The sequence below is a fragment of the Trachypithecus francoisi genome, unplaced genomic scaffold (genome assembly GCF_009764315.1).
Source record: "Trachypithecus francoisi isolate TF-2019V2 unplaced genomic scaffold, Tfra_2.0 Lachesis_group7, whole genome shotgun sequence".
Classification (NCBI taxonomy): Eukaryota; Metazoa; Chordata; class Mammalia; order Primates; family Cercopithecidae; genus Trachypithecus; species Trachypithecus francoisi.
In genome coordinates, this window is record NW_022681472.1 from 52164829 (window position 1) to 52188541 (window position 23713).

General features: G+C 46.4%; 1 protein-coding gene and 1 pseudogene across 3 annotated transcripts in view; one reads left to right on the forward strand and one right to left on the reverse strand.

Annotated features, from left to right (window-relative positions):
- PTDSS1 (phosphatidylserine synthase 1) overlaps positions 1 to 23713 on the forward strand; it is a 104332-nt gene that overhangs the window by 66162 nt on the left and 14457 nt on the right. For 2 of the 3 annotated variants that reach the window (XM_033203210.1, XM_033203212.1), the window contains 3 exons: positions 1399 to 1467; positions 2212 to 2281; positions 4923 to 6015. The exons of the other annotated variant lie outside the window; for it this stretch is intronic. In XM_033203210.1, the coding sequence (XP_033059101.1) occupies positions 1399 to 1467; positions 2212 to 2281; positions 4923 to 5032 (249 nt within the window). In that variant the 3' untranslated portion in view covers positions 5033 to 6015. Of the gene's footprint in view, positions 1 to 1398; positions 1468 to 2211; positions 2282 to 4922; positions 6016 to 23713 lie in introns of those variants that run through there. 3 annotated transcript variants of the gene reach the window in all.
- LOC117079401 lies at positions 19407 to 19949 on the reverse strand (annotated as a pseudogene).

Consider the following 23713-nt stretch of genomic DNA (forward strand, 5'->3'; position numbering starts at 1 on the left):
TGTGAAGAGGGGAAGTTGCTGCTGTTCGCTGTTCCCATGATGCTTTTCGTCCTCAGGGATGGATACATGGATGGAGAAATAAAGCTATATAGGCATAAAGCCAGTATTTGTATCAATAGCCATCCCTTAAACTCAGATCCAGGGGTTTCAAGAGACCTGAGTTCCAGCTCCAATGTTCACCTCTCTGAGCTTTCATTCTTCTTCTGGAAAATGAGAGGCAATGGAGTTAATGGTCTCTGAGGTGACCTTTTGGATCTAAAGTTATGATTCTTAGAACTAAAATTATTTCCTTGAGAAGGTCCCTCCATGCTCTCACAGCTGTCCCCACTGTTGGTGCAAGATGATAGGGGTCCAGGAAAATGACAGGTGCCCAGGTGTCCACAGGAAATGCAGGGGGAGAGATGGAGGCTCAACAGCCGGGATGGCTTGATGCGAATGGGTTTCTAGAGCGAGGAATTCGGAAGGAACAGGCAGTTGCCTTGTTTTGTTCTGGTTGCTTTGCTTGCAGTGGGGAATGTGAGGCCGGGGAGATTCATGGCCCTGCTCTCCCCGCTGGCCCTCCCTCCCTCCCGCCTTTGGTATGCAGTCTAGGCAGCCGGAGACTTTTCCCAAGCTTTGATTTTTTTTGACATGTTTTGAAGCTTTGGATTCTTGTCTATGCTTTTCTTTCCTTAAATTAGGGTATAATTTAGGGTGTGGGGGCAGGCCGAGTGGGTGGGGCAAGTGTGGAGTAGAGGTTGTCCCTGCCTCTGGGCACCCACAGGCCACACCCTCCTCATTCTACTCAGGACCTTACAGAGCATCTTGATTTTCTCTTTGTTTTCCTATCCATATAACCAAGAAAAACAAAAACTGGGGTCAGAGTAGGGTCACTGACACTCAAAAGCCTGGAAAAGCAAAGGCAGCCCTGTCCCACTGAGCTCCCCACCCTCTGCCCCGGGAGTGTTTGTCCTCGGGCCCTCAGGTGCCGTTGTGACCTCTTCCCCCTAGAAGCTGACACACTGAGTCCTCTTAGCGCTCTCATGTGATGGGGAAACCAGGAGAGGATGGGCCCTGAAAATCAGAACTAGAACATAGAATCCTCTATGTCTTCTTCAACAGAACCCACAAAGCTATCAAAACGCATCCCACCATATCTCACATCTGAAAATGGTCTTTCTTGCTTTCTGATAGTAGAGTCGCAGGTAGTAACAGTGGTCTCATCATAACCCTTGTTGTTAGAAGCTTTGGGTGTGCACCCTCCCCTTGAGGTCTGATCTCTGCCATGTCCAGCTGTTTTGTAACCTGCGTCCAGACAGCAGAAATGCATTGAGCCGTCCTGCATTAATTCCCATTGAAATCCCAAAGTTCTGGGCAATTGAATTTTTTTCTGCAGCGTCATTTGTTTTTCTCTTCCAGGCTTTCACCACTTTCCTCTGTCTGTACGGCATGATTTGGTATGCAGAACACTATGGTCACCGAGAAAAGGTATGGAAGGAGAGGCAAGGATGGCCTTTGTTTAAAATAATCACCCCGGGCTCGGCAGGTTAGCTCAGAGCACATGCCTGTAAGGATATGGCGAGGCGAACACTGAGGTCAGGGCCTCCAGTCCTGCCACTGCAGAAAGTGCATGTCGTAACTCATTCCCTAGCAGTTGCTGGCCCTGCTTGTGACTGCTCTGTTCAGTAGATCAATATTTTTATCTAACTTTTGTTAGATTAAAAAATGTTATGTTTGTTTGGAGGAAAAAAAAAGTGATAGGAAAGCCGTGGACTGGCTTTTGGAAGCTGGGTTTTCTCCCCAGCTCTTGAACTGTGTGGAGGCCTCTTCCTGTGTTCTGGCCTATGGCCCTTCTGGGCAAACGCTTGCCCTGACCTTCATTTAGTAGATATGAGGACACAATAGAAAATAGACATGAATGACTTTAAGACATGATGGCAGTCTGGTAGACAGTAATATTTTTTTTCAGTAAAAATAACAATTTCATCCTTTATTTACACCTTCAGTCTAAAGAACTTAAGGCATGTTGTGGAAGACTGATTCTGCATCACCCGGGAGAGGAAAGAACCTGGTTTTTATAGCCGAGAAACATAAGCACAGGGAGGTTCTGTCACTTGCCAGTGATGATCCCAGCCTGGGAGAGGCAGGGACGCAGCGTGCTCACCTTTTTGCCCTGCCACTTCTCCCAGGGAGTTCCTGAAATTCCTGCACTAAGCCTGTCTCTCTCCCTAGACCTATTCAGAGTGTGAAGATGGCACCTACAGTCCAGAGATCTCCTGGCATCACAGGAAAGGGACAAAAGGTATCTTCTTGTTTGTTGTTTAAAATTTTACTGGGTCCTGGCCGGGCGCAGTGGCTCACGCCTGTAATCCCAGCACTTTGGGAGGCCGAGGCGGGCGGATCACAAGGTCAGGAGATTGAGACCACGGTGAAACCCCGTCTCTACTAAAAATACAAAAATATTAGCCAGGCGCGGTGGCGGGCGCCTGTAGTCCCAGCTACTCAGGAGGCTGAGGCAGGAGAATGGCGTGAACCCGGGAGGCGGAGCTTGCAGTGAGCCGAGATCGCGCCACTGCACTCCAGCCTGGGTGACAGAGCGAGACTCTGTCTCAAAAAAAAAAAAAAAAAAAATTTTACTGGGTCCTTGAGATGTGGAATTATTACTTATTCTTTGTGTAACCCTAACCCTTGAAGGGTCTCAGGCCTGCCCGTCAAATGTCTCCTGTCACTTATTAAGAAGCATGCAGTGGCCAGGCATGGTGGCTCACACCTGTAATCCTAACACTTTGGGAGGCTGAGGCGGGCAGATCATTTGAGGTCAGGAGTTCGAGACCAGCCTGACCAACATGGTGACACCCAGTCTCTACAAAAAAATACAGAAATTAGGTGGGTGTGGTGGCAGGCGCCTGTAGTCCCAGCTACTCAGGAGACTGAGCCAGGAGAATCGCATGAACCCAGAAGGTGGAGGTTGCTGTGAGCTGAGATCATGCCACTGCACTCCAGCCTGAGCAGCAGAGTGAGATTCTGTCTCAAAAAAAAGAAAAGAAAAGAAAAGAAAAAAGAAAAAGAAACATGCAAAATGCTCACGGGATCTGAGTGAAAAACTTGGTTTGTAAGAAGAGGCTCCATGTAGCTTTGCCCTTCGTGAGGGCCCCACACTGTTTCAAGCACCCTGATGGGAACGTTCTTCCTCTTGGCTTTCATCATGAGTGAACAGGAAGAATTGTATATCCGGCCAGGCACAGTGGTTCACGCCTGTAACCCCAGCACTTTGGGAGGCCATGGCAGGATCATTTGAGGCCAGGTATTTGAGACCCGTGTGGGCAACAGAGCAAGACCCTGTCTCTACAAAAAGCTTAAAAAATTAGCCAGATGTGGTGGCACATGCCTGTAGTTACAGCTACTCAGGAGTTGGAGATAGGAGGGTCACTTGAGCCCAGGAGTTTGAGGCTGCAGTGAGCTATGCTTGCACCACTGCACTCCCACCTGGAAGACAGAACAAGACCCTGTCTCTTAAAAAAAAAAAAAAAAAAAAAAAAGAATTGTGTGTCAGGAGGAAAAGCCTTTCAAAAGAGGGGGATCATTTTAATGGCATTTATTCAAGAGGCAGAGCAGTGTAAGAGATTTCAGTTGTGTAGTTAGGGAGCCTCCACTGGCCTCTAAGGATTGCTTTGGGAAGATTTGGGGCCACCTGGTTATTTTTTAAGAATTACACTTGTAGAATAATGCCATTGAGGTGACTTCATTGGACGGTAATTCCTTGTCAATTCTTATAAGCTGATTGGGAAGCTTGGGTGAGGAAAGAAAATTACAAATACTAAAGACTGAATTTTAGCTCACAAAATTGCTCAGAGAAACGGTGGGCCAATGGAGAAGAAAGCGCTCTGTTGTAGTCATTCTCCGAAGTTCTTTTGGCATCAGGCTCATTAAAGATCTCCCAGGGGAGATACTAACATACAGTTTGCTGAGTTGCTGGCTGCCCTTTTGGGGAATTTCTCCTGAATCACAGAATTGATCAGTGAGCGACCCGTTGTGAAATCTGATAGAGATGGGCAGAGGAGCTCCCCAGGTATCTTATTTAGAACCATGCCCTTACAAACAACCTTGGCACTCACAGGTTCTCCACTGAAAAGAATTAAGCAGTAGTAGAGATGTATTTACTAGATGGAATAATAAAAAAAGAAAACAAACAAAAACAGAAGTCTTCTGAGTGGGGAAAGAATCTCTTAGTCTAAGCCAAATACTACTTACAGTGGAGACAGTAACTCTGGTAACTTTTTTTTGTTGGCAGCCTCAGGTGGCGATTTCCTATGGGGCTGGATCAGAGCCCTGGGGCAGAGAACCCTTTGGCTTGGCCCCTAGGCCAAGCAGGGGCTGAACACAGGCTCAGCCGGAGGGCAGAGGCTGCCCAGTGCCCTCCGTCATGGGCAGCAGGGGCCTGAATTGTAAAGATATTCTCCAGATCAAGTGGTAAAGGGCGTGAAATAGCTCTGATTTTATAGTGTCAAGAATCTTTCCCGACGTCGGGTTTAGAAGGTGGTGTGGAGCAGGTGAAGGGATGGGAAACCCTGGGTTGCAAGGCAGGATGGGCACCGCATGGTGTGTGTTCTAATTGCCCCTCGTTTGGGCTTCCGTTTCACTTGTGCTCTCACTTCTGGTCCTCACCATCATGACCATGTCCATCATACACAGGGCAGATGTACATACGCTTTAGGAACCACCCAGACTTTGGGGGGCTGTTGCCTTGAACTCCGCGCCGCGGCGTGTGCTCCTTCAGTACTAGTTCTTGGAGAGCCTCGCCTTCATTCATGAATGAGGCCACTAGGGGGAGTGCACGTATCAGGGAAGAACCTGTTCCCCGGGAAGCCTCGGGCGGTCTGGAAAGGGACAGCCACCAGTCTCCAGAGCCCAGGGTGACGGTGTGCTCTGATTCCTTTGGCCAGGTTCTGAAGACAGCCCACCCAAGCACGCAAGCAACAATGAAAGCCATTCTTCCAGGAGAAGGAATCGGCATTCCAAGTCAAAAGTCACCAATGGCGTTGGAAAGAAATGAAAAACCCTGGTTAATCAAAGATGTTCCAGAGTGCCTAGAACTGAGAGGGAAACGGAACTCATTTGGATCTCCCTGTGAGGAGGTCGAGGCGCACAGGGCAAGCAGGAAGAGGCAAGGGCACTTGGGGGTCATTATTTGAGATCGTAAGTCTTGTTTCCCACAGACCTGGCCGCGTCAGGCAGCTCATCGCCTGGGGGCCTTTGCCAACGTGGGGTCTCTTCTAACTTCAGCACTTGGCATGCGGTCACCGGTAGCAGTGCGGTGTGTTGGAGGGAATCGGTAGCTATTCATTACCAGTTGCCAAGAGCAGCTCCTCGCCTGCTGTATCGTGGATGCAGCATAAACATCTTCCTTCAGACAAAGCATTAACCCCATGGTTAATGGACTGGTCGCCAGTTTTTATTTTATTTTTATGAATCTACCTTTCCATTGATTGATTTAAGTTCAGGCCACTTTTCTGTCTTTTATTTGGTTACTGTTGTTATTTGTTTTTAAGTTAGGATGCTTTTTAACAGCCTTTAGAAGCCGCTGCTGAAATTGACATTGGGGGAAGGGTTCCCCTTCCTTCTAGAGCAGAAAAGGGAGAGAGGTGTTGCATTCCTGTTTGGTACCTCAGTCTCCTGTAAGACCTTCCACCACATGGCGAGTGTACACCAATCAGGAGAGGGTAGCTGCCTGCATAGGAACCTTGCTTCCGATTATTCCCTTCCCAATGTTATTCATCCGGACTTACCCACAGTGCACAAAAGCAAACCTGCTGGAGAGGCAGTGAACACCACAGCTTCTCCCCAGCCAGGTGCCTTTTACATCGAGTTTGTTCTCCTTCCATGGTGTGTTGCTGACATTGTCACTGAGTCCCATGTGAGGTGCTGGTGAGTATTACCTTTCATCCGTGCCATGCTCTAGAACCTTGACCCTGATAGTTCACCACCTCTGATGGATCCCTGTTTTAAATAAAACAATTCACGTTAAAGCCTATCAAAGGTCTGTCTGTAAAATGCTCATTTTCTTGCATCCTACTGGTATCTTCCATTGATTGTAAGCAGTCAGTGTGTTTTTCAAGTGACTTTAGGACAGTATATATGTGTTTTATATAGTGAGAAGAAAAAAGAAAAGATGTGTATTTTAAAGGGCTTATGGATATATATGTCCTACTTCTTAGACCTCCCAAGTGACCAACAGGAAATGAACAACATAGTCATTGTTTTTTCCTGTGGTAATGGTTTCCAAGTTGGATTTTTTTTTTCTCTAACAAGAGGCCAGTACCCAGTTGATTAGCTTACAGATACCAACTCACTGAAAGTAATCTCTTTTGTTCCCTCATTTCACAGAGCACAAAGGTTCGTTTCGATGTCTCTTCTTCTTTAAGGAAATCTTTAACCATAGAAGTGTCATGTTTTTCTTTTTCTACAAAAGAATTCTGAGATGAAGGGGTTGAATGAATCATGCCAGCCAGGGTCACATCCTGTCCTCGGGGGGCCCAGGGCTCAATAGGAGATTCTGCGGGAGTGGAGACGCGTCAGTGGCAGCTCCGCTCCCTTGGCAAGTCAGGGGTTTGGCCGTGATGAGCCTCAGCTCCAAGCTCTCAAATGTCCTCCAGCCAGCATCCGCCTGCTTCCCACAAAAGGATAGAAGAGAGGCAAAGTGCGTGTTTTATAAAACCTGCCTGCACTTTTATAACCCATCAAAGAGGCCATTTTTAAACATAGGTACAATTTAAACGTGATCGTACTTTGCAAATAAATGTCTTTTGTTTCATCCTGTGTTCTGTATTTGTAAGCATGACATACTTGTGTCCATTGGACACCTGTCTCTTCTTTCTCGTGCCTGTGGTGCCTCACTGAGTGTTTCCGGGTTCATTTTCCAGGAGCGCTGGGCCTGACACTTTCACACTCGTCTGCCTGTAGCCTTGGCCCAACTGATGGAGCATGTGTGCTTCCTCTGAGGCCAGCCTACAGGAGGCAGCTGTTTCGCAGGTGGTGAATTCGACTTTACTGTGGCGTTGTGAAGAGCAGGGTGCACAGGAGACAATTTTTTCTCCATGGCTTTGTAAGAAACAGCCAGGAAAGTCCTCAGATACTTTCCATGCCCTTTCTTTGAGTTGAAACTTTCTATTTCCCTTCAGTAAGAGCGCTTTACTATAGTACTTACAAAACCAGTGCTTTCCATGGCTGGCCAGAACCACAGCCGCCATTCCTTTTAGAAGCCATACTGCTGGGTTTGGTCTACTTTTTTCACCATTTGTATGGAAATAGACCTCACATTGATGGAAATAGAATGCATGTTTCAGAATCATCATTCAGTATCTGAAATGATTTGATTGTAAATTATCTCATGTTCTCTGTTTGCAAACCTCCCTCTTAAGAGACAACATTGTTTTGGACCGAAAGCATGAAGAACGGTTTATGTGTTTTTTCCTTAAGTAGCATTGCATTGAGTGTTAGGTTCTTTTCCCTTTTTTTCATTCTTGGTCTTCCCAAAGCTTCTTCCCACATTTCTTGTGTCTGTTTTCACCATTCATAGAAACCTTGGCCAAACCACTCTCACAGCAATGCTAGGATGTTTCATGGACCTGTTAAGCATTTTGATGATTAAGACATCCTACCAATGCCAGTCTTATTTTCACTAGGACTCTGCTTCTACAGTAAACTCCTAAGGTGCTCACCCAGGAGAAAATAAAATTCGTTCCCAAATACAACAGGTTCAGCCTTCTTGGTCTTCCCTCAGAAGCCACCGTGTAGCACCCTGGAGTGATGCCTTTTTATGCCAAGGCCCATCCTTTGGAATTGGGACAGTTTCGGGTAGAATCCTGCACTTACAGAGGCCCTCGGGGTCATTGAGAAGTGGAGGAGGTTGAACACAGAAGGGGAGGCTAAACACAAGGTGGGGAAGAAAAAATGTAACCATGGGCAGCCAGACTGAAGCGAGCCCTTTAAATACGGGACTGGGGGGTTAACATGCACACTCTTTGGAATGTGCTCAGTGACTGCTGCAGAATTCCTGGGCCCATCCTAATGTTTACCAGGTGGGCATTGTTTATATGGTTCTTACTGTTATGACAACTAGAAATCCCACAGTAGACTAGATAGTGCTCCATACCATTTCCCATTTATAGGATTGAAATCAAGATGTAAGGAGAGCTGGCCGGGCGCGGGGCTCACATCTGTAATCCCAACACTTTGGGAGGCCGAGGTGGGTGGATCGCCTGAGGTCAGGAGTTTGAGCCTGACCAATATGGTGAAACCCCATCTTTACTGAAAATACAGAAATTAGCTAGTGTGGTGGCGGGCGCCTGTCCCAGCTACTCAGAAGACGGAGACGGAAGAATTGCTTGAACTCGGGAGGCGGAGGTTCCAGTGAGCCGAGATCGCTCCACTGCACTCTCCAACCTGGGCGACAGGCGAGACTATCAAAAAAAAAAAAAAAAAAAAAAAAACTGTAAGGAGAGCTAAGATGTCTGTCTGTCAGTGTTCCATTACATAGTACACCTCTTTCCTTCACATGCGTGTGACATTCCCAGGATTATATTAGAGATTTGGTTCTTTGCAAGGGTCAGTATGAGTAATGACTGAGACTGGTGGGCTGCAGTCATGTTGCTATGCCATAAGAGGTTTTTACAGCATTTCCCTTATCACACTTTATTCTAACCTGATGATGGGCCTATCTCAGGTGAAGATTGCAATAGTTTCCTTAGTTGAACTTTGGTATTTGATGCATTAAATAAATAAGGTTTTTCAATTTTGCTTTCTTCTGTGAATTTAAAGGAATTATTTCATTGATGTCTACTAAAGAAGAGAAAAAACAGTTGGATGTGAAATTTTTTTAGTTTATAGGGATGCTGAATTGTAAAAATCTTCCTCTTCTTCCATGTTCACTAAAAAATGCCTTTAGTCCATTTCAGAAAGTTCATCTGTGACTTGGTCTACTCTGATATCCCCTTTCCTGCAGCTTGTTAGGTGGAATTTTGAAGCTGCTTTTCCTGCAAAGAGATATTCATTGTCACAGTCTAACAGTGTTCAAGGGTTTGCAACAGGTCCAAGTACCTCCAAGGCCTCACAGGGCTAAGCTGAATTTATCCCTTGTAATAATACTCTGATACTCATAATACTCTGGTTGAAGCCTGGTCTCTACCTCCATATTCAGTACACCCGGCTGGGGAGGCGGGTGACAGCAAGCTTCCTGCCCGCTTTCCTGGCAAAAGGGACTCCTAAGCCCCAGCATTGTTGTCCTCTTGGACAGAGAGGAGAAGGGTGTTGGCAGATCCCTTCCCCTCTCATAACCCCAGTGAGGACAGTAACATCATTCAGAACATAGAATTTACCCCAGGGTTTTGCTTTCACAGCTGATGCAACCAACCACCCAGCCTCTTTAAGTGATCTGGGCTCACGCTAGTACTTCTTGTGCCCGGGAGTTAATTGCTGGTTTTTCTTTGGTACTGGAATGCTCAAGACATCACCCTGGCCAGGGTCTGCAAACTGTGGGCACCGACAGTGCCCTGCGGTGGCAGGAAGATTTGCTCAGAGCTGCGACCTCCTGCCCCTCTGTGCAGTCATCCCGGGGCGTCAGAGCCTGGTGTTCCAGCGTAGGGTGTGGCCCCTTTCTGGATGCTGAGTAAAGGAGACTCTTGTGGCTTTACAAACCACAGGAAATGAAGTTTGTCTGTCTTTAAAAGAAAATTGATTTTCTAACATTTGAGACTAAAAAAACCAAAATACTTCATTTTCGTGTCTAAAGTATACACACAATAGCTTTCATTAGAGAGTCAAATTACAGGCAAGGTTTATGTAACAATCCATACTGGAAATCTGGGCTGTAAGCCTGACTGTTCTCACCCGCCCGACGAAGGGCTGTTTGGGCTCATTCTCATCTCTCCAACTGCATACGTCATGGACTGATTAGGTATTTTATGAGTGCAGCGTGGGAAAGGCTTAACAAAGATCTTCAGCTTTCAAAATGTTAGGGATCCTCCACCTCTCTTAGAGTGGATGAAATCCAGACCAGGAGCAGGGGAATAAGAGTTCACCAGGGCCACTACTAACATGACTTCCAGACAGAGGCATTCAGAGGATTGGAGCCTTCAAAACACCCCTATGTGGGGCTCTCCGCACCCCTTCCCTCTCGTCCCTGAATCCTCCCAGCAGCCCAGCCGTAGTAACACAAGCTTGCACACAGAGCGCATGGCCAGGAGGGGCCGGAGGGGGAGCCACCAGAGCAACACAGCCTGAGGCTCTGTGCCAGGCTCTTCCCCTGGATTCTTGTGCACATGTCTTACTCCCATCAGCAGACCACAGCCCCACAGATCCTCACTGGCCCTAGAACTGGCAAATGGATGGCAAGGAGCTAGTTTCCTGGTGACCGCCACACCTTTGCTCCGCCTCCTTGGAAGGAGACTCAGATCTCAGGTGCTTGCTTGATTAGAGATGGCCACACCTCCAAGCCACTCTTCAGATGACTCTGGGGGTGGTTGGCTGGTTGCGTGCTCTGTGGACGGAATAACTGGTGTTGGCCTTCATTGTCTTTTGTGTCCTGTGAGGAGACAGACTCCGGCGTCGACATCCCTGTGTTTCTGTGGCCTGAAATCAGTTGAGATGCCACCCTCGAACAGGGTCCCCATACTCCACGTGGGTTCTTTTCCCAGTGTTTTGATGCATTCTGCAAACTGTTGGAAGGCGATTTCTCTCCCCTGTGGCAGCTCCCTCTGCCCTCAGGAATGTGATTTACAATCTGATGAGGCCATAAACCTCTACTTTTCACGTCTGAAAAACAGCAAAGTATGGGAAAGAATGTAAATTATAAATACTGAATTCCTATGGTCAGCAATAATGGAATGGCCTGGGTGGGTTATTTTTTTAATATGGTATGCATATGGCTTTAATTTCTAAGGGGTTGGGTCCTCCCCCACCACTGTATTTCTTGGGAGAACAGATAACAGCAAAATGCCCTGCTGTGATACAGTGTTTTTCCAAAATGAAAAAATAGCATTTTTCTGATGACTCACTGGCCAAATACTTTGAAATGCCACTCTTCGTGGAGGGGGATGGGATGGTAGGTGACAGTGACATTTCCATACTTACCACCTTGGTGATCTGGTGTCTCTCCACCCCAAAATAACCCCCAATGTTCTCACTTAGCAACCTCCTCCCACCCCACCTTAACTTTCTAGGAGGAGGTTTTCGTATAAGATTTTTGAAATTCTCTTCCCGTCTCTCTTATCAGTCAATGCTCTGCTCCCTAACTGGGAACAGACTTCTGATTGCCGCCACGAGCAAGAAAGACAGCCACAAAGCAAAGAGGCTGTGCAGGTTTGAGTTTCCGTTCCAGCGGTGGGTCAGCGCCTGGCTTAGATTTCACACCCTGGGCAGCAGCAGCCCCGCACTTTGCTGAGGTAGGAAAGAGCCGCCAATCACCGCGTGAATTGCTGCTGCTGTTCTCAGACCACAGAAGCCAATGTGTGGTATTGCTGTGCTGGTGTTCAGCATTTTCCCCCTTAAACCCTCCCCTGTCCCAGTTTAAAATGATGGGTGAAAGCTGAAAAAACACCCAGAGCCCAAAATTCCCAAACTCCTATTATAACAGCCCACGCCTGCCGCAGCATCTATGAAAGTGAATAGGGCCGTGTTTTTCTTGGTGTGGTCAGTTAAGTATGCTGACGGTGGAGGAGTGTGCGTGAGAATAGGATGCCTGAAATGGCAAACATATCCACCCACAGAAACACATAATCTCACAAACACCTATTCACTCAACACTCACCCTTTGTGTCTTCTGCCGCTTTCTGTGGACCACATTTGAGTCACCAAATCCCAGCCTCAGCTTGAGTGCAATCGTAAATGTATCCACCTACAGAAACACATAATCTCACAAATACCTATTCACTCACACACTCACCCTTTGTGTCTTCCTGTCGCTTTCTCTGGACTGCATTTGAGTCACAAAATGCCAGGCTTAGCTTGAGTGCAAGGCTAGCCAGACCACACATAGGGCATGAAGGAGAGGCCGTTGTGGTTCTCAGTAACATCCACGTATGTTTATGCTTTGGCCACCCAGATCACCTCAGCTGCAGGTCCATTCATCAATACTGTGTGTCTGCCAAAGAGTTTCTCTTTATGTACATCTAAGGAATTTCAACAGAAAGGAGATAAGCCCAACACCATTATCCATTAAAAAAAAAAAAGTATGCATCTTGTTCTCACTTATAAGTACCCTTGGCCAGGCGTGGTGGCTCACGCCTGTAATTCTTGCACTTTGGGAAGCCGAGGCGAGTGGACCACTTGAGGTCAGGAGTTCAAGACCAGCCTGGCCAACATGGTGAAACCCCATCTCTACTAAAAATACAAAACATTAGCCAGCCATGGTAGCAGGTGCCGGTAACGCCAGCTACTCAGGAGGCTGAGGCAGGAGAATCACTTGAACCTGGGAGGCGGAAGTTGCAGTGAGCCAATATCGCACCACTGCACTCCAGCCTGGGTGACAGAGTGACTCCGTCTCAAATAAATAAATAAATAAATACCCATTAAGCAACGGGTGTACATGGACATACAGAGTGAAATAATAGACACTAGAGACAAAAGGTTGTGGGGGAGGGTTGAGGAATTGCCTGTTGGGCACAGTATCACTTCGGGTGATGGGTGCATGGAAAGCCCAGGCTTCACCATTCCTTCCTACATGCATGTATGAAATCTGCACTCGTACCTCCTAAATACACACATTTTTAAAAAATTAATAATAAAAAGTTGGCTTAAAAGCAACAGTGGCAGCCAGGCATGGTGGCTTACGCCTATAATCCCAGCACTTTGGGAGGTCAAGGCAGGTGGATCACCTGAGGTAAGGAGTTTGAGACCAGCCTGACCAATATGGTAAAACCCCGTCTCCACTAAAAATACAAAAAAAAAATAGGTGGGTGTGGTGGTGTGCGCCTGTAGTCCCAGCTACTCAAGTGGCTGAGACAGGAGAATTGCTTGAACCCAGGAGGCAGAGGTTGCAGTGAGCTGAAATCACGCCACTGCACTTTAACCTGGGTGACAGAGTGAGACTCCATCTCAAAAATAATAATAAATAAATAAATACATGAAAGCAGCAGCGGCTTCCCCTCGTCCAGATGGTGTCCTCTTGTGCAGACAGTGTTGTTAAATGCATACCCATCAGCTGGAGGACACTCGATGACACACTGGAATGCGGAAAGAGCAGGGCAGATGAAAGAATCACCAAACACCCTCTGAATGAGCACTCACATCAGTCAACAGGAAGTCTCTGCTATCTTGTGATCAGTTTTCACTTTCACGTGATTGACTGTTATATTAATAGATTATGAAATGGAAGTGATAAAAAAGTGGATGCATCAGCCTTGTATTTGAAGTCAGTTTTGTAAGGAAAACTTACAAAGGGAAATGACAGAATCAGAGTTCTAGAGTAATGGATGCTCCAAAATGTGATTGTTGGCCTGTAAATTATCTTGTATTGTCATGGGTTTTTCAGGCGACATTGCTGCGAGCAGCAGAATTGCCTTTTAGGTTTGGAACAATGGTGTAAACACAACTTCTGGCGCTCTGCTTCAGAGCCAGCCAGCTTCATGAAATCTCACCCAAAATGGGTATGAGAGAGTTGGCCCAAGGACAGAAACAAGGGTCTATATCTTGTGTGAGATCCACTGCCTCAACCTTTTTCATTTGTACTGTTTTAGCCCTTGATTTTTAAATATTGCAAATGGTTGTATCTTGTTTAAAAAAATTCTTTAATGTCCAGCTGCTCCAGTCGGGAGAGGGAAAAGGAATATTGAGGTTTTCCAAATAAATTGTTTAATATTTAATAAGATATTTAATATCTTATTTTCACTAGGACTCTAGGATAGTGACATCACCTTTGTGCTGTTGAGTTGCTAATGTGACTGGCATGTGATGCTTTTACCCTCCTTGGCAAAATTGTTTCTATCAAAGCTAACGCTTCCTTAGGCTGTGTGCTATGCCCCTTCCTTCGTGCCTTTCATGGATTTTCTGGTTTATTCCTCACGAGATCTTCACTGATGTTGCCCCATTTTACAGATAGAGAAACGAGAGGTTTGAAGAAGCTAAGTGACTCAGGTAATCTTCTAGAATGCAGATCTTGATCCTTTACCTGAGATGTGATAGTGTAAGAACTCTAGCTCACACACTAGATGTTTCTGGTTCAAATGCTGCCCCTACCACTAACAAGCTGTTTAACTTTGGGCAAGTTATTTCATCACTGTGCCTCCGTTGCCTCCTCTGGGAACTGGGAATGAGAATACCTACCTCACAGGGTTGTTAAGAAGAAATCCCAAATGCATCTTTTACAAGCACATACAACAGTGTCCAGCCCGTCATGACTATTCAGTAAATATGTGCTGTTATCACTGTTACGCTGACTGCCTCTTTAGAGGCAGGGAAACATTAAGAGGCAATTGTGATAAACTAGGTAGGAGCTGGTGAGGACCTGAACTAGGGCAGCCTTTGGATGGAGAGGAAGAAACAAACCAGAGAGACCTTACAGAGAGAAGCAGTGGGGCTTGATGCCAAATGAGAGGGATTCAGGATAAAGCCCATACTCCTTGGCATCTCAAGGGAGCACCAGGATCCCACCCAGCTATGTGTCCAGCATCAGCTCCTGCTGATCCCCATATCTCCATGCTTCTCCCTTATGCTTCGCACTGTGGAACCACTGGGCCTCCGTACAGCCCTCGAAGTGCACCACACTCCCGGGCTCCTGCCTGGAATGCCTGCCCCTGGCATTCTGCCTGGCAAGCTCCACTCATGCTTCAAGTCTCAGTGCAAACACTCTACACTCTATTTCTGTGAAACTCCCCTTATCCCCGATGCACTTGGAAGTGCTCTCCTGTGCTGTTATTCACCTCTTTGATACCGGTCCTGTTGCGGATCTCAACTAGGCTCCAGGCTCCTTGGGTGTTCATCCCCAGCACCTGGCACGCAGCACGTGTTCAGTAAATGCTCTCAGAGTGAGATTGCAGGACAGAGGGCACAGACTAACCCTCCCTGGAGGTGACACTTCCGGTGTGGGTTGTTCCGGTTCCCTCTGATTCTGTAGAAATGCTGTAAAGGTTCTCTGGCCCATGTGCCCCTCAGCCTCCATGTGGCGGTAGGGCCCTGCCACCTCCACTTCTTTAGCTGGCACATTCAGCTGTGTCTGAGGGCCTGCACCTGGCATTGCTTACTTTTTTCTTGTAAGAGCTCCACCAATTGTAGAAATTGATAACCCCTGCGTTGGCATGCTAATCAGAAAATACCTTATTTCCAAGTTTCTTAGAACCTTCCTTCTTTGGAGGTAATGACTGAGGACCAGTTTCTGATCATTAGTACTTGAGCTGGGACAGGTGCCAAGGCATCCACTCTCCTCCCCCAGTACCTGCTTTGATCTTGCCCAATCCCAAAGAAGGCTATGATTTTCTCCGTTGGATGTCAGTTCATGGGTATAACTCAAACTTCAGCTTTTGTGGGGTTCTCCATTTGGGGTTCACAATCCTAGAGGTTCTTTAATAAAAATAATATCAAAAGCTCTTACTCTTGAAATTTCACAAAAATGAATGCCATGTGTCCCCATTGCTAGGCTAATTCCCAGGATATTGGAAGACGCCCATGCAAAGGAAGGGAGGGGACTCAAGAGCATAGCTTCATTAACTTCACAGTGAATCCACCTTTAATATAACCAGGATAACTCACTTCACCTGCTTGGAGTTCAAGTAAGCCACATCTCATATTTTTCCAATTAACAGCTCAAATCTCGAGATACCATTACCAGCTGGAAGTGCAGCATGTCCCTGCCTTCTTCCACCCCACCCAAATTCTCTTTTCTTTTTTTTTCCGAGATAGAGTCTTACTCTGTCGCCCAGGCTAGAGTGCAATGATGCGATCTCGGCTCGCTGCAACCTCTGCCTTTCGGGTTCAAGCAAGTCTCCTGCCTCAGCCTCCTGAGTAGCTGGTATTACAGGCGTGCACCACCATGCCTGGCTAATTTGTGTATTTTTAGTAGAGACAGGGTTTCACCATGTTGATCAGGCTGGTCTCAGACTCTGACCTCGTGATCCGCCCGCCTCGGCCTCCCAAAGTGCTGGGATTACACGCGTGAGCCACCACGCCTGGCACAAATTCTCTTAACACAGGTATTTATTCCACCCACTGGGGTTGAAGAACGGGGCGGTCCCACCAACTTGGGGGCACTATGAGGTAGGCACTCTGCTCCACAAGCTCAACCCAGGGCAGTGAACTGTTGTCCACTCTGGCGTGATACTGCTTTCCATTTCCACCCCATAGTGATAGTGCTTCCGCTTGGGCGGCTGGGTGTCACCGTGCCTGGAAGTCACTCCCAAAGCACAGGACAGTGCCAGGGAGGTTGGAAGTTCAAACCTCCACCACAGTCTACTCCAGACCCAGCCCTTGCCCCATGAGGAGCCCAGTTTTCCAGCCAGGCAGCCCCTTTATTCATGAGGAATCCCTTTGTGGGCTTGGTATCCAGCCAGAATCAACCTAATCCATCTAGGAGATTCCCATAAGGGCTACCTCAAAAGGAAAGAGGTGGAACCGTTGGCTTCTGGAGATTTGTCACCTCTCCGGAACAACTTGCTAATGGAGAGTATTGCAAGTGGGTGCTTCGCTGGGCCACAAAAGCAAAACAAATAGTTCTGCTGCAGCAGGTCCCCAAGTTCCAGTTTTATGGCTCTTTCCCCATAAGAAGCTGGCTGGACCCACTTCAATGCATCTGACAGTTCCATACGAGAGCTACTTCCTTCCTGATGGAATCCACCAGCCCTCTGGTTTTCAGATGGGACTGCAATGTTTGTGGGGGATTTTCCGGAGCTTTGCTGAGCCCCAGGGTCTCGGCTGCCAGGGGCTGCATCTGCTCTGCATCTAGGGAAGATGTTCTTCCTTCTGTGTCTTCTGAGGCTTAGTTACTGCTCTGATCAAAAAAGAGTCCTAAAGAAAAGGCACTTCCATTGGTGGTTCTCCCCAAACTGAACTAATTATCTTTCATCCTCCTAACTCTATCCTGTCGTGGTGAGTTTAGGTTGGGGAACTATTAAATGACCTTCCCTCCTGCATCCGCTTACTGCAAGCTTTCCAGACAGGCAATGATGGACCACTGAGAACATTTTATCCCTGAACAAAACATATTTGTGTTTTTTGAAAATGTGTTCTCTCAAGAAAGCCAGCCCCATGTGCAACAACCTCCATTTCCAAGCAAGTGACTGTGTTAATCTGACTTCTCCCTAGTGTTAACTGAGCCAAACGTGAATCATTCACTTGGCCACAGGGAGAGGTGGACTCGTCGTTCTGTAAGATTACAATCCCATAATCCACCTACTGATCTCTTCTGCTAATGGAAGCCAGAGTCTGGGCTACATTAAAAGATGACTGGGGAAATAAAACAGAGTAGCACATTTTCACCTTCTTTCCTATCCAAGGAGAGTTACTCCCAGATGCTGTATCTGCAGTCCAACTTCTGACTGGCAAACAGTTCAAGGAGGAGGCTGTGGCCTGGATGGCAGAACACCCTGCATGAGATAGCTATCACATGCTGACACATACACAAGCAGACAGGGGAGACAAGGAGCAACGAAGAAGTTTAAAGGAGGGGCTCAGGGTCAAGCCTTGGTTGAACCCCTTACATTGCATAGGTCAAGACACTGAGGCCCAGAGTAGTGCAATGACTTGGCCAGGGCCACACGGCTGGTAATAGCAGAGCCAGGGTTCAGGCCACCTTCAGATTCCTACTCCTAGCTTCTTGCCCTTGTACACCATGTCCACCCATGAGCCACTAAAGATGAACCACATGTTGCTTGTGCGGCTTTGGGGCTTCATATACTTAGGGAATGTGTCCTTTCTACCAAACTTCTTCTTCTCTTCCATGACACCACATTTCTCATCTTCAGAAGCCAGCTCCACTCTCTGAAGCCTTCTGTCACTGACTAACAGTTCAGAACTTTAAAGGGCATGTATATACAAAAATAGGATGCACCCAGCCAAGGATGCTTATCAAGAGTGGCAAAAAACCCCGCAAAAGTAGAGTATCAGGAGTGGCCAACCCTGGGGTGATTTGAGGTGTTTAGAAAAAGTAAAGGACTATTATTTAAAAGAAAATGGGCACAGCTTACAAACTCCACGTATAGAACAAGAGTAGGAGACAAAAGAATGGGTGTTCACTCCTTAGGAATAGAGTCCAATCTGATTGTCTCTCTCACTGCTGCAGTTCCTTCTCTGATTTCTATTTTCCCTTTATCAGGGCTCATAAGCCACGCTCTAGCCCTCCCTCATGCCCCTAGTCACTTTCTCCCCTCATCTCTGTCCCCAGCCATTCCGGACTGTTTCCATTGCTTGAATATTCATCAGGGTCTTTTTCATCACACCCTTTCCCCTACCCTGCCACTAGGAAGCTCATCTTCACCCTTTAATTCTCAATCAGAACAGTTCTGTAGCAAGACACACAGGCTAGCTTGTTACCCCCACGGCATTTACCTCCTTTTGTGAGTAACATGAAAATCTGAGGGAGCATCAGTCAGGAATCTGCCTTGACTATGAACCTGAGTTGTTTAGATTTCGTTTATATGTTCTCCATCAAGAGAATCCCATTCAAACTAGAAAATACATTGTATCTCTTTTAAGCCAAAACACACTTTTTACCTCAAACAATACAGTTCTAACTTTTACATTCTTAATTTCCTTTTTTTTTTTTTTTTTTGAGACGGAGTCTCGCTCTGTCGCCCGGGCTGGAGTGCAGTGGCCGGATCTCAGCTCACTGCAAGCTCCCCCTGCCGGGTTTACGCCATTCTCCTGCCTCAGCCTCCCGAGTAGCTGGGACTACAGGCGCCCGCCACCTCGCCCGGCTAGTTTTTTGTATTTTTTAGTAGAGACGGGGTTTCACCGTGTTAGCCAGGATGGTCTCGATCTCCTGACCTCGTGATCCGCCCGTCTCGGCCTCCCAAAGTGCTGGGATTACAGGCTTGAGCCACCGCGCCCGGCTACATTCTTAATTTCCTTTCTCCAAAATAGGACTCCATTTTAAACAGAGTTCATTTGAATTGAGTTCATAATCTAAAGTCACTTTTCCCACAGGATGTTTTTATTTCAGTACATAAACTGCTAAGCGGCAAATGACTAAGTCAGTTATAAAGAATTTGTACCACAGCAAATGATAATTTATAATAACTGTCAATAGAAACCTATAAACTTCTACACCCAAGCCTAAAAGTTACTATAGTATTGAGGTCAGAACAAACATGATTCTTCCATTTGGTCAGATTTCATTTACTAAATAATATTATCAAGAAATCCAAAGAAGAAACTTTAGTGGGTTCTTCCAAAGCTGCATAATTTTCCAAATGATTTTCCTCTGGTTGCAGAGCCTGTCCAGTCCTTCAATCCTTTTTCAGTTGTTTAGCTTTTGCAATGTTTTCTTGGCATTTTGTTTCTTCTTTTGCTCCTTCTCCCTGGCCTCAATCATCTTGGCCAATTTCCAAGTACAGCACTTGCTAGGAACAGTGGAGTAAGGGCCAAAATAACCGTTGTGAGGAAGCCGTATGGGTCCTTTGCAGCCCATTCCACAACATACTCAGCCCAAGGCTTCATATCAAACATCCTCTCTGCAGTCTTATGAAGACTGGGGCTTACGCTTGAGTAGCGATCTCTAACTTTGTCCTGCTATTATTAGTGACCCAATCACGACTTCAGATGACCCTTGGTAGTCTGTCTTCTTGAGTTCTACTGTACACATCTGAGAGATGATTTAAATTCTGTACAATTGGCTAGCCTATCAGGGCCGCAGACCCACGGGGACCACGTTCACTCCTGGCCCTCGGCCTTGGCGAGCACGGGCCGCTTGTCGCGCAGAGCCGAGGGTCCTGGGGGACCCTGGGTTGGCCCAGCCATACTTTGCGCCTCCGCCATTTCTGCTGGACACCGGGAGAAAACCACGAAAGCGGCAGCCAGCAGCTTCCCCTACCCCGCCCCAGGGGCTCGGATCGATCCCTTTCAACTCTAAAATCCTATGATTCAAAGATACAGCTAGACTGTTTATTGTTCTCTTCTGTATATAGTCAACTTATATATTCACCCTTCCCATTCATACATAGTACAGTGATACTTATACGTACTTACTTAAAATTATTCCTTTGCCATTCCCCATGTATGGGTTTTTCTCTCTCCTCTATTGGTGTTCCCATTACAGCCTAGTTCAGGAGCTTGTCCACAGTGGGCACTTCATAAATGTTGATAGACTAATAGGAGAGGTCTGTGTAGAGTAACGACTATGAGTCATTACTCATAATGACTCATACAGGCATATATTTGAACTCATACAGGACTCCTTTGGACTCATACAGGCATGTATTCAAATCTTGGCTCTACTTCTTGGGCAAGTTTCTCCCTGGGCCTCCATGTCCTCATCTGTGAAATGGAGTAGTAATATTAGCTTTATCAGATGAAATGAAATAGAATTGTTTTAAGTCCTTGGAAAAATAGTAAGTATACAATGGATGGCAGATAGAATTATTTTTGTAGTTGCTACCACCGTGAAAGTAAATCTATTTAATACTTATATAGGGGTTTTCTGACTACACAGTAAGAGGCTTAGGAATAAATTGGTTCTTCCTGCACCTACTTGTTTCAAAATATTTTTTCCTAAACAGTGTTCTTGGTTATACCCCAAAGCCTACTTAAGTCTGTTCTCCCCTTCCTAGCAGCATATGTGATTGGCACAAAGAGGAATCAACTGGACATGAGCAAAAATGGAGAGACTGAAGTGGGCATGACTTTAGCCTAGCCAGAAAATCTATGCCAAGGCCCCAGCTGGTCTGAAGCATCCTCATGGGGAGTACCTGGCGTGCAGTATGCCCCGGCTGGCTACCGAGTAGACCTCCAGCTGTGGCCACTGGAGAACTGGCCCTGCCCTCACCCTCTTGTTGTGCTCTGCAGAACAGGGGAAGTGTTCAAATGAGCATCCCCTCGGGGGCCCCGTGAGCCCCTCCAGATAGGTCCTGATCTTGGTTAGGCCTAGCCCAGCATGGACCATGGCCTGAACTGCAAAATAGTCGACAAGAAAGGAGGGGAGAATAAAGCACAGATGCTTTGTAAATTTTGTAATTGTGGTAAAAAACACGTAACATAAATTTTACTGTCTTAATCATTTTTATGTATACAGTTCAGTAGTGTTAAATATATTCATATTGTTGTGCAACAGAGCTTCAGAACTTGTGAAACTAGGCTGGGAACGGTGGCTTACACCTGTAATCCCAGCACTTTGAGAGGCCGAGGTGGGTGCATCACCTGAGGTCAGTAGTTCAAGACCAGCCCAGCCAACGTGGTGAAACCCCATCTCTACTAAAAATATTTTTAAAAACTATCCAGGGGTGGTGGTGGGTGCCTGTAATCTCAGCTAGTCAGGAGGCTAGAAAGGAGAATTGCTTGAACCCAAGAGACGGAGGTTGCAGTGAGCCGACACGATGCCACTGCACTCCAGCCTTGGTGACAGAGTGAGACTCCAGCTCAAAAAACAAACAAACAAAAACAAAACAAAAACTTGTGAAACTAAACTCTTCCCCATTAAACAACTCCCCACTTGCCACCCCTCCTCGTTCCCAGCAACTGTCATTCTATTTTCTGTTTCTATGAATTTAACCACTTTAGATACCTTGTATAAGTAGAATCATACTTTATCTTTTTTGTGTGACTAACTTATTTTTCTCATCATAACATCCTCACGGCTCATTATTGTTAACCTCAGTGGCATTACTCACAGCAGCCAAAAGGTGGAGGCAACCCAAGTGTCCATCAATTAATGAATAGGTAAACAAATATACACAAATGGTAGTATATCCATACAATTGAATACTGTTTGTCCATAAAAAGGAATAAGGTACTGACATGCCACAATGTGGATGAACCTTAAAAACACTATGGGCCGGGCGCGGTGGCTCAAGCCTGTAATCCCAGCACTTTGGGAGGCCGAGACGGGTGGATCACGAGCTCAGGAGATCGAGACCATCCTGGCTAACATGGTGAAACCCCGTCTCTACTAAAAATACAAAAACTAGCCGGGCGAGGTGGCGGGCGCCTGTAGTCCCAGCTACTCGGGAGGCTGAGGCAGGAGAATGGCGTAAACCCGGGAGGCGGAGCTTGCAGTGAGCTGAGATCCGGCCACTGCACTCCAGCCGGGGCGACAGAGCGAGACTCCGCCTCAAAAAAAAAAAAAAAAAAAGGCCGGGCGCGGTGGCTCAAGCCTGTAATCCCAGCACTTTGGGAGGCCGAGACGGGTAGATCGCGAGGTCAGGAGATCGAGACCATCCTGGCTAACACGGCGAAACCCCGTCTCTACTAAAAAATAGAAAAAACTAGCCGGGCGAGTTGGCGGGCGCCTGTAGTCCCAGCTACTCGGGAGGCTGAGGCAGGAGAATGGCGTAAACCCGGGAGGCGGAGCTTGCAGTGAGCTGAGATCCGGCCACTGCACTCCGGCCTGGGCGACTGCGAGACTCCGTCTCAAAAAAAAAAAAAAAAAAAAAAAAAAAACCACTATGACACATGAAAGAAGTCAGTCCCAAAGGCCACATGTTATATGATGGGCATTCATATGAAACTCCAGAAGAGGAAATCCTGTAGAGACAGTAAGTGGATTAGTGGTGGGCAGCACTAATGGGAGACGGAGGCAGGAAGATTGCTTGAGCTCAGAAGTTCACCACCAGCCTGGGCAACATGGCAAGACCCTGTCTCTAAAAAAAAAAAATTAACAACAACAAAAAATTAACCTGGCATAGTGGCATGCACCTGAGGTCTCAGCCACTGGGGAGACTGAGGCAGGAGGATGGCTTGAGCCTAGGAGATTGAGGTTGCAGTGAGTCATGATTGCCCTCCTACACTCCTGCCTGGGTGACAGAGCAAGACCCTATCTCAAAAAAAAAAACAAAAAATATAGATTAGTGGTTGACTAGGACTACAGGGATGGGGCAATGGAGGTGGAGTGATAGGTAAAAAGTACAAGAGTTCCTTTCTGAACTGATAAAAATGTTCTAAAATTGACTGTGGTGATGGTTACACACATCTGTGAATATGCTAAAAACCATTGAATTGTATACCTTATTTTTTAAATCACTGTATTGAAGTATGACTGATATACAAAAAGTTGTACATATTTAATGGGGATAAGCAGACACTCATGAAACCATCACCACAATCAAAGCCATAAACTCATCCATCACCTCCAAAAGTTGCCTTCTACCTCCTTTATATATTTATTTATTATAACTAAATTTGTTTCTTTTGTGGCAAGAGTACTTAATATAAGATCTACCTTCTCAGCAAAGTTTTAAGTATACAATACAGTATGGTAACTGTCGGCTCTATGTTGTACAGTAGATCTCCAGATTTATGCATCTTGCATATCAGAAACCTTGTACCCTTTGAACAATACCTCCCCATTCTTCCCCACCTAGCCACTGATAACCACTATACTACTCTCTGATTCTATGAGTTTGGCTATTATAGAGTTGTCATAAAAGCGGGATTGTGCACCCTTTGTCCTTCTGTATCTGGCTCATTTCATTTAGCATAACTTCCTCCAGGTTCTTCTATGTCGTTGCAAATGGAGAATTTCCCTCTTCTTTAAAGTCTGAATAATATTCTACTGTATGTATGTACCACATTTTTTAATCCATTCATCCATTAATGGACACTT